The following is an 11,425-nucleotide window of genomic DNA, read 5'->3' on the forward strand; positions in this document are numbered from 1 at the left end:
ATGCGCAAGGTGTGCTTGAGCGAGAGACAGCATGGAACCATGGCACCCAGCCCAGCAGCCCACACACACCCCTCTCTCTTTCTCGCGATGGAAACGACCAAGACTGGACACTCTTGACCGTGCAAATGTCCAAAAGCCCTCCAAACCCATCCCACTTCCACTGACCATTTGATTAAGGACCCGTGCAATGCAGGTGCTGCTTACGCATGCAGGCGTGGGACACATTATAATCGAGGGCTGGGATAGAGGTGGTGGTGGTGTTGGTTAGGGGGGTTGTCGAGGAGGGCTTCAACACGGTAACGACCTCTTGCAAATAGCAAATCACGCCACGTTCTGCAGAACAGGTGCATACATGTAGCCTACACGTCGGCTAGGCGAAGCCAGTGAAGCGTACTTACGCACGGCTTCCAGTTTGGGGTCGAGCGCACTGGCCGTCTGCTGGATTTGCCCTATTTTGCTCTGCAGCGCGCGCAGCCGCTGGTTGGTAGACGCGATCTCGCCCTCCAGCTCGTGGAAGACGGAGCACGCGTGCCTGGCCAGGTCGGAGAGCTGGCGCAGGGTGCGCGAGAGCACCACGTTACTGACGGAACGTAGGTCCTCGAAGAGCAAGCCCTCGTCGTTGGGGATGGGGTGCCTGCACAGCAGCTGCGGCTCCACGATCCGTTTGGCGAACGGCATTTTCCCCCACCTTTCCTTCTCCCTTTCTCGTTGCAGGTAGAGGCAACGCTAATCCAAAAAGACAGAAAAAACACGGCGCTGAAAAGCTTCTGCTGCCTGTCAGGCAAACATCCATGAGCGCGCTGTCCGGCCCTCCATCGCTGCGGGATCACACACGGATGGAGCGCCCAACGAGAGGCTCCCGGTCTCCTTCTGATCCTGGCTGCCTTTCGCTGAGCCGCTCGCTTCTTTCTACGCTTTGAAGAGGGAGAGCTTTTTAAAAGAGGGAGCGGAAACCCGGGATGGATTCCGTGGGAGCGGATCTGGGCCTGCACCGCCGCGACTCACCGCGAGGGGTCAGTAGAGAGACAGCAGAGTACAGCGGTTAAATAAAGCGTTTGCCCGCCCACACCAAAAGGATTGGCTGGCAAAGCCCCGCCTCCTGCGCTAGGATTGGTTAAAAATAGTTCATACTCACCAGACTTCCCAAGACGTCCTTTCCTATTAGTGCAGTATAGTAGTAGTTCATTCTTGCTTCTGCTTTGCTCTGCTGTTATCAGACTGTGTGATTATGTCAGGCACTGAACTACTAGTTAGATGTTTTGTATACATATAACACAATTATCAACAGTTATAATGATGTAATGCATGTAATGCAATCCTCCCCTTAGTATCACTGAGATTCTCTGAAAGTGCTGCAATAAATATTTTGGTAAATGATACAACAATAGGTACGCAGAAAAATGAATAACCTGTAACTGCTTTGTAACAGCATAGCAATTGCCTAGCAACTACATTGCAACATCCTGGCATACCCTAGCAACTGCCTAGCAACAGCCACTGACCTGCATAGCTACAGACAGAGACTCCCAAGAACTGGCTTAGCAACCACTTGGAACAGCACAGCAACTGGCTGACAACTACATAGCAACCACCTGGAATACCAAAGCAACAGCAAGGCAACCACTTGGAACAGCATAGCAATTGTCTAGTAACCACCTTGCACACACCCTAGCAACCACCAATTGCCCATGCTGTGCAATCACTCACATTTTTATACTTATTTTTATAAGTTTTCCAGTTATCAAGTCATGATCAAAAGAAGCTAAATTATAATTATAAGAAGCTAATTTGTGTTCATGACTAATTTTGTTGTGGTAAGTCATAACGAAAAGAAACATTTTTTTGTAAGGTAGTAGGTCATAATTATGAGAATAAAATGTAATTATGACTTAGCACATGATAGTTAATGTACACAAGCTTGTGTTTTAAATGTAATTAATGAAATCATTCATGATAGGACATTTTTAATACAGAAATCATTACATAAAGTGGTTCTTAATATGTAGTCTGATTTGTTGATTTTTGAGATACTGCATAAATGAGTACTTTACCAGCTGTTGTTCAGGCAAGCTATCCAGGGTGATCTATAATGCAGGCCAGCACCAGGCCAACACCACCAAGTAAAACTGTGTGGGTCATTTCAAAACCTTCACCTCTTTATTTAGGACCATAGCCATAGAACGATTAGACGTTTGCTACCAGAATTGGCCTGAATCCCTTCTTCCCTCTAGCACTGAAATATTCCCTGTGCCACTGGCTGCAATACAAGCTCATTCCTGTGCTTAGCAGTTGGTGATCTTTTCATGTCTTTTTTAACACAAATACCTTTGTTCATTGTGGCCAAAATAGCATCATTATTTAATGAACACACAAAGAAACAATCATTTTCAATTGGTTAAATCTGTGTGTATTATTGGCAATGTGGTCAGCATTGGTCTTGGATACTTCTAGAATTGGCAAGGCTTACTTTTGTGGACTAGGTGTACATTCTATAAATGTAAGTAACATGCTATTGGGTGGGTGACATGATGGCTGATTTTACCATAATTATGTAAAAATATTACTTAATGTATGAACTAATTAAAGTTTTGTTTTTAATATATATTTTGTGGGTGGTTTTGCGGTATGACAGTAATATGAATGGAGGATGTAATTGAAACATTTCTGGAACAGTTTCTAAATGTCTTTAACAATACTGATACGTATTTACATTACCAATATAAGGATTTAAAATGCACAAGACTCCTACAATAATAATCACAGTCAATTAAGTTTTGTTATGACGTGCTGCCCTGTGCTGTGACATGGATGATCAGGTTATTTAAATGGGCAGCTTGATGGACATCTATAGAGGTACTTTCGTCAAGCAAGGTTAAGTATTTTATTCATTTTTTCAATTTCATATTTTCTGTCAACGTTTTATATGTCCATTTCTGTTAGTCCTGTGGTGTGACATCTCTACTTTGAGAAAACGTAAATATTAAAGTCACTTAAGGCTAAAAAATTATATTTTCTTCATTGTCAAAATGTACCTAAGGTAAGCTGTGAATTTCAATTATGAAAAATGGCCACAATGGTTTAAGTGTCCTGTTGTGTGACAGTACTGTCCTGCTGTGTGACATACATAAGTTAGTTGTGTTACTAGTTATATGCCTGTTTTTTAAAATGTAGGCTACATGGCATTTACCCCCGTTTACTTATTGTTTGTTGTGTATGGAATAGCAAGGAGAACTGTTTTTGCCAGATTATAGGATGAGCATAAGAATGCTTCTAAGTGGCATAGGCTGCTGTCAAAGTGATATCATTGGGGCAATTGTAGAGCCCTGCTGTAGAAGAGCTAAATAAACAAACCTGGAGTGGCTTGTGTTAAACTTATAGTTTTAAAAAACAGTGTTATGTGTCCAAATACATGTCCGGTCTCATCAAAGTATCAGTTGTTTTAAAAAACATCTTGTTCATGACAATCCTAGATTTAAAATCCATACATTGTGTCCAAAATGGCATTTATTTTAGTGTGTCTTGTTTATTTTAATATTTTATTAATATTCTATTTATTTAATTGTTCTAAAGTCACTTAATAATTTTTTTTCTATGATTTCTACAATGTCCCTTCTTGTCCTGTGGTGTGACATCATAACCTGTGGTGTGACATCACTTCAAATAAAATTAAATTAGTTTAGCAGTTAATCCAATCCTCATTTGTTTTAAAAACACTGCACAATCTAACTATGAAATCTAACTAAGGAATCTGTTAAACACTAGCAGTTTAGGACAATTCAGACTCTGAACATTAGAATGTCATGAAATCCCTATAAAATAAAATCCCTATAAAATAGCCCCACCAGTTTGCACAGAAGTCCCTGTAGTTATAGGATAATACGCCTTAGTTTGAAATAAGGATTGGAGAGTTAATAGGTTAGGAAAATCATCTCCATTTGTCGACTGTCTATTGCATGTACCAAATACAGAGAGCTATTCTAGTATGCTGTGACACCAGTAGCACAGTAAAAGCAATGGAGAAACAGCAGTCTATACCTCACAGATGGCCACTGGCTCTCAGTGATTGAATGGGCAGCTCACTGAAGTTTATTCACATTTGCTGAACGAGTAGATCATAAAATCCTTTCTGTTGTTGGCAGCAGCATGAAAAGGCGACAATCTAAGCTGGCGTTCGCAACCTCTCTTGGAACTGCAGAGGCTGCAGAGTGGCGTCAGGGCGCCGCTTTTCTACCAGAGGTTTAGTTGGGAGCAACCATGGGGACCCTTGTTTAGAGAAGGCTTTGTGGTGTCTTTTGTAAAGGAGATTGCCAGCGCTTAGGGCATGCGTAATGCTTCAAACGTGCAAGTTGAGCAGAATGGAGAGAATGATGCTGTCTGGGTTGGTACAGGATGGAGATCCTGACTGGTGCAATTGTTTAATCCCAAACACAGGACAAACCCCAGCAGAACCTGAGCTTTGGTGAATATTTCTCAGTCTGTTGAGCAGCCTCTTGTGGAGGACATATGTAACAGCAGGGTCACAAAGCCAAGATTATATCGGCAAGGCCTCTCACCCTATAGAATCCTTTTTTGACTTTATCAGTTCACAGCACTTGTTTCTAAAACTCATCTGGCCTATCGAGATGTTCTGTAGCACATTTTAAACATTGTTTTTTTGGTTGAGTTCACGATTAAGATTATGTTAGTGTTAGCAGTGCTGCACAGTGGAACAGTGCACCACCCTCTCGACTCAAGCAGGTTCTAGGCAGTCATATAGAGGTCTTACTAACATACTAGCAAGTCTCTCCAAGAGGTTTCTTGGTCTTCCAAATCTCATCTGGATTTCCACAGTTCCTCTGAACAGCCATTTCTAAACTGTAGAAATTGCAAGCTAAAAATGCTTTGCTCCTTAAAGCCTTTGCTCCTTGTCTTATGTGTATTGATTACTCTTTTTTACTTTTAGTATCACTTTTATTATATTAGTGTTGGGTTATGACAGACAGACTGCACGTTAGGATTTCATTAAATATTGTTTTCTGTTTGATTAGATCCAGAAGTTGTTATTATTATTTTTTTTTAAATAATTCTTTCTTGTTTAGAAATTATTTGTTTATTTGTTTTTTAATTTTCTTTTAAATGGCTGTGTCTGTGTACTTGTGTAATCTGTTTATTATTTTACATGTGTGCACTCACACGAGACAAATTCTTTGTGTGTAACATACCTGAAAACAGCACCACCTGGTGTCAATGCAATGCTAGTGTCGTCTTACAAAAGTATGGAAATAAAGGTTAGGAAATGAGAATGAGAGAGAGAGAGAGAGAGAAAGAAAGAAAGAGAGAGAGATGGATACAGCTTTCTACTATTCAAAACTGTAAGAATACCTAATTTATGTTTGAATGGGAATCAGTTATTTATCTATTTTATTGTTGCCCAATTTTCCTCCCCAATTTTAGATTGCCAATTACCCGACCCCTCTCATAAGTACTCTGCCCCCATCACATGTAATCGGAGGCCACTGATGCAACATCACCAGGCAACCAACACGCTCTGAGAAAAATGGCAGATACCCAACACTGATGCTAGCAGATGTGGGGGAGAGACTGTGCCATCTACCCACCTAAAGACAGCTAGACAAATTGCACTCTCTCAGGCTCCGGCTGCTGACGGCAGACCCAGGATTCGAACCATTGTCCACTGGACCACTCTGAGCAAAATTATTGTCATAAAAACACATCACTCTCATTTTAGAAGGTACTCTTCATGACGTATTGATTATTAAACTAGGAAAGTGGTCTGGTGAGATAAGTAAAAATGTCTAATTATATGGTAAATATTTTTAAGGCATTGTGAGTGGATTCAAGGAACATTAATTTGATGCCAGAATAATAATCTAAAATGTTAATCATGTTTATCTCAATTGACACAAAATTGTCTGAAATGAGCAGGGTTGAGAAGGTAAATTCTTTTGAATGTAATTGTAACATGTATATATATATATATATATATATATATATATATATATATATATATATATATATATGGCAGTTAGCCTAGCTCGTCTTCACCGTGTCTTTTTCTTACCTTCAAATGTTTGTTTGAGAATATTTACAATGATTTACATTGGAGAGTGAGTGAAGTTTTTCCAGCACGCCATGGAAGGTTTAAGATTTTCTGCGGGGTTGAGCTGTTGCACTCAACTAGCGTGTCAAACGTACCTGTGATCTAATTAGCTAGCTACTTTCACTGTAACTGTAACTGAATACAACTAACGCCCTTACTACCCAGCCCTGTAAATGAGAACAAGCCCCAGCCTCAGTAAATGCCTTTTCCCACTCTTAAATGTGTTACATGTGTTACAACTCTTTATTAGTCGTCACTGCTATGACTATATTAAGTTATACTACACCATGATTATTATATTATGATTCAGAATATGTTGCACACCTGAGCAGTAAAATGGTTTTGGTAGTTCTGTGATTGTTATCAATAATTTTGAAATAGTTCTGACCAGAGTCTTGGTTCCTCCCAAGGTTTCTTCCTCCAGCTCTGAGGGAGTTTCCGTTGCCACTGTCGCCTTTGGCTGCTCACTGGGGGTCTTAGGTTTTAATGTCTTCTTAGATTGTTAATTTCTTGTCCTTTTACTAATTACTGATTGTGTAAAACTGCTTTGTGACTACACAAGTTGTAATAAGTGCTATGCAAATAAATTATTGATTTGATTTGATTGAATTTATTAGTAGTTTATTAGAGATAAACACACTTGCCTATAAAGGACAGAAACTAATAATTCAGTTGCTTATGTGGTCTTACAGCAAACAAAAAAATCTTAAAAACAGTTTGGTAAAAAAATATTAGTTTCTTCTTGCTCAGATTTTACAAGGTTGCTATCATTCAAAAAAACTTTTAATGACAACTTTTCAAGAGAAGGAAAAAACTTTCAGTGACAAAATGCAAAGAACAACAGCCAGATTCCAATTGTGTCAAAAAGGGAGAAACAGCAAAAATGGAGATACAAGATTTTTGTCTAGCAGTGATAATATGTGTTGAGGCAAGCAAATTTGTGATGATCTACACATGAAATGCTAATTGGTGGTCCAAAACCATCTTATCTAATGACTAATTGTGCACTATATGTCCAAAACTATACAAACACCCATCTAATTAGTGAATTGCCAACAAAGGTAATGAAGCTATGAAGCAGAATGAAGGTACAGCAATAGACTGTTAAGCACATTAATTGTTCAATGATCAGCCTTAGTTGTCTTCATCTGGCCAAAAGCTAATCGATAGGCCTAAACTATATACAGCCGTTTAGTTTGTGTTCTGTGATACAAGAAAACACAAACAGAAAACTTCATTTTGATGTTCAATTCTATTGTTATTAAATTTAGGTGAAGTAGTATCTAGTTGTGCAATGCTTAAAATGATCCATATACAGAGACAGTTGCTATGTAAATATTTAGACACTAGATGGAAGTGTGAAAACACCTTAGAATCCCCTAAACTCAGGGCAGTAGTTTTCTACATAGTCTTTTAGAACACATATACTATTGAAAAACTTAAAGTAATATGGATGTCTGGAATAATTATTAACTAAAACAAAGTACCAGATTTAGAAAAAAAGGTTATCAGGAAGCACTGATCATTAACAGTGCTAATCATACAACATGTAGCACTGAGACTCAACTGAGACTAAAGTATCACGTTTTATGGAGGTTTGATCTTGAATGCTATCTAGCCATTTGAGACAAAGCCAGTACATCTTGCAGTTTTCATCTGACCCTAAGTTAACACTCATGATAAGGCTTGATAAGGTGTCTCTAGCCTTACGTCACTAGAAAAAGGAAAAGTATGTATTTAGTTTAATTTAGTTTTTCCCTTGTTGTTTTAGGGAGCAAAGTTAAGTACCAGAGTAATTAATAGAAATTAGAAATGAAAAAAAATGTTTTGAAAAATCATTCACTTTTTGTATGCTTTTATGACCTTACATATGCTTTTATGACCTTAAAGTGTTTGAATGAACTATAAACATGAGCAGAGACATTGTAAAAGGAGAATATATAAAAAATAGTGGCTGTATGACGGAAAGTCCCAAAAGAGTCAGTCAATCTGCTAGTAAACTCAAGGCTCATTTAAAGTAAGACTTAGACCACCCACACTCTGATAAGATCTATCTAATCTAATGCCATTTAATCAACATGACTTAATTCACAAAACCAACCAAAAATGAAGTACATATGGTACACACCTACAGTACTCTTCAATCCAAAAATATCTATCATCCACTACTAGTTTCTGCTCGTAGAAGACATTACCGCTAGTTGGCAAATCTGAGATGTCCTTCCATACTTAAACAATGACTGAATACATTTATTATGTAATATCCATTGTCATTTAAACACAAAGATGTGTCTGTGACACAAGACAATAACAAACTGTAAGTAATGAGATCACCACACCACAAAACCTTGCATGTAGCGTAATGTCCCCTCAGCAACACCCCCTCATGAGGAAGCTCTACTTTCACCACAATGCAAACAACTTCTCAGATTTATTTAGCTAGTTTGCAACAGCCCATCAGTGTAGATAATGTGGGAGGAGATTGTAAGACCCCATTTACACCTGGTGGCTTCATCAATTTTCAGTATCCGGATTAAGATAGCTAAAACCACTTCAGACGGTGGTCCGTTATAGCAGCGTAGATGAGGCATTATAGGATGTTAGATAGAGACGAGGAGGGGCTTTAGGTTTGTTCCTCCTCCCAAAAATTCAGTTCAGTTTATAACTTCACATCTTGTAGTCTATGAAAACAGTAGATTTCAGGATTCTATAAGGGTAGCACTGGGCCTGGCAAACATGAACCATATTAATAATTAAATAATTAAATAATATAGCATTTGCAATTTGGTTTTTAGAAATGGTAAATCATAAATATTTTAATAAAAGTTCATGATATTATTATTTAATGTCTCAAAAGAGATGTGGAAGTGAAAATGGGATTGCAAAATCTATGCAGAGTTACTTCTGGAAGGTTCTATGATTCATTACTGCTGACACATTCCAATATGTTGCTGATTTGCAGGAAGGCTGGATGGTAAATCCAAAGGCTAAGTCAGTTTCAACAATTTACACAGTTCTCTTACCCTAATGTAATCATCTAGCCAAAACATGTTGTCAACAGTTTACTTATTTAGTTTTACACTTTACACAAGATTTTGGGTGACAGACTTGTATTACATGTCAGTTCCAATAACATTGTAACTCAAATAGACTAATACTAGAGAGGCAAACGTTTTTGACAACACTCGACTCTTGACTGATTAACTACATTTGAAACAAAGAGGAAATGATGGACACACACACACACACACACACACACACACACACACATATATATATATATATATATATATATATATATATATATATATAGTGTAAATTATTTATTTATTTATCTAAATTTTTGTAACTGAGTGTCCTGCTATCCCTTTCTGCTGTTACACTGTGAATTTCCCCACTGCGGGACTAATAAAGGACTATCTTATCTTATCTTATCTTATCTTATCTTAAAATTATATTACTATTCAAATTAAATTATATATATACTATTCCTTGAAAAAATGAAGGAATGCACACATAAAACAAGAACTAGTGTGCATTTATTTGTATGAGTATGAAAAATTATGACATAGGTTTAAAAAAAATATATAGGAAGTTGTTAAAAAAAACGAGTTCAAATGAATACATCATACATAAAAAAAAATCCAGATACTAAAACAGATATAAAGTTGTGGTCTAAAGTTTATACACAGTATATGCTCATCATGGATATGAATGTCATGGCAATATTTAACCTTTCAGTGATTTTTTTGAAAAGTTTTTTTGGGGTGGGATAAGTATACAACATGCACCTTTAATAGAATAACAAGAATTTGGTGCGCAAAATCAAATATTTGCAGTGCTTTCCTTAAAAAAACACCAAAGGGAACTTCAAAAGCAGTTTAAAGTAGTTACGTGCCTTATTGTTTTTGTAAGTGATGTTTGTGGCCTCTTGCAGCCATTTAAAAACTAGAAAGCTAGCTGTAAGAGTATTACTCATGTGAGTTTAATTCTGCGTTCAAGTGCTATCAGTATTATGGTAAATACTATGGTAAATATACAAGTTCTCGACTTGGAAGTTGCACATAAATACCCTAAGTTTTGACACCTGAGCTTTTGAGTTCAGCTGATCTGCAACCTTTTAACATGGCGGAGAAGACATAATCAGTGTTGGATGCTACATAGTTCTTAATTTTGAGCAGCTGCTGTACAGTGTTGTTTGTGCACAGTATATATCAATCTGTTATATCGGTGTGCATTTAGCTTTTTATAGAACAATGCTATTTATTGTTCTGTCCACAGCAAATGGAGTACTCTGCTAGTGTGGTGGTTTAAGTCATTAACATTACATTAGCTGTCATTATTCACGCTGCTCTGAACAACTAAGCACTTGAAAGTGACATGCAGCATTAGAGTCAATTCACAAAATTGCACTTGTCAAAAGCTTGGATACACCTAGTTTAATTGGTGCTGATGCTCAGCATATTAAAAAACATTAGATTTAAATGCTAGGGTGACCATATTTATATTTTTTCACAGAAAAAAGCACACTGAGGACACACGGGTATCCATTGTAGTTTGGATGTCGTCGCTGAGAGGTTTCAAGCAGGCCTAAGTTGTAGGAACATGGCAATGTGAATGTGTGAGAGTGTAAATACCTCTCAAACCACTGTATATTACTGTACATTAATACATAAACATTTACTAATTTAGCAGGACAAATAAATAGCCTTAATAGCCTACATGATCAAATAATGCTCTATGACCAATAATTCTTTCATTTCAAAATACAACTTAGGCCTTTTCATAACCCCCCCCCCCCCCACCCCCACCCACCCACCAACAAATTACATCCTAACTATGGTGGATACCAGTGTGTCCCCAGTGTCCTTTAAAAAAAAAAGAAATTATAAGATGATGATGATCAGCACATTCATCACATTCATCCAGGTGTGTCCAGCTGGTACTGTACATATGTTGCACTTTACCTCAAGTAGACATATATTCTCCAAATTCTGCTTATGCTTCAGTAATATTTTACCAAGGGTGTGTCTGCTTTCACTCAAGTACAAGATTTGTGTACTTTGCTCACCACTGTTTACTGATGCTGAATATTGAGTGCATTCAGCTGAACATGATAGGGCTGTAAATGGAAATTGGTACTGACACAGGCTTCGTGCTTGTAAAAAAATACTGATAGTCCAATACTCTTTCATCTACAGCTGGCATTGGGAACACACCCTTAATTACACTGGTCCAAAGGGTACCAGCCACAGAAGGCTCTTCATAAGACAGTGAAGTAGCAAAGACATAGTCTCAGTGCTGCTGGACATGGACAGTGGAGTG

At 37.9% G+C, this 11,425-nt stretch overlaps 1 protein-coding gene across 1 annotated transcript in view; it reads right to left on the reverse strand.

Moving 5' to 3' along the window:
- nhsb (Nance-Horan syndrome b (congenital cataracts and dental anomalies)) overlaps positions 1–894 on the reverse strand; it is an 84,697-nt gene extending 83,803 nt beyond the window's left edge. The window contains exon 1 of the mRNA XM_072671167.1: positions 399–894. Coding sequence (XP_072527268.1) covers positions 399–678 — 280 coding nt within the window. The 5' untranslated portion in view covers positions 679–894. The remainder of the gene's footprint in view (positions 1–398) is intronic.
- Between the last annotated feature and the right edge of the window lie 10,531 nt (positions 895–11,425).

The sequence above is a fragment of the Salminus brasiliensis genome, chromosome 25 (assembly GCF_030463535.1).
Source record: "Salminus brasiliensis chromosome 25, fSalBra1.hap2, whole genome shotgun sequence".
Taxonomy (NCBI): Eukaryota; Metazoa; Chordata; class Actinopteri; order Characiformes; family Bryconidae; genus Salminus; species Salminus brasiliensis.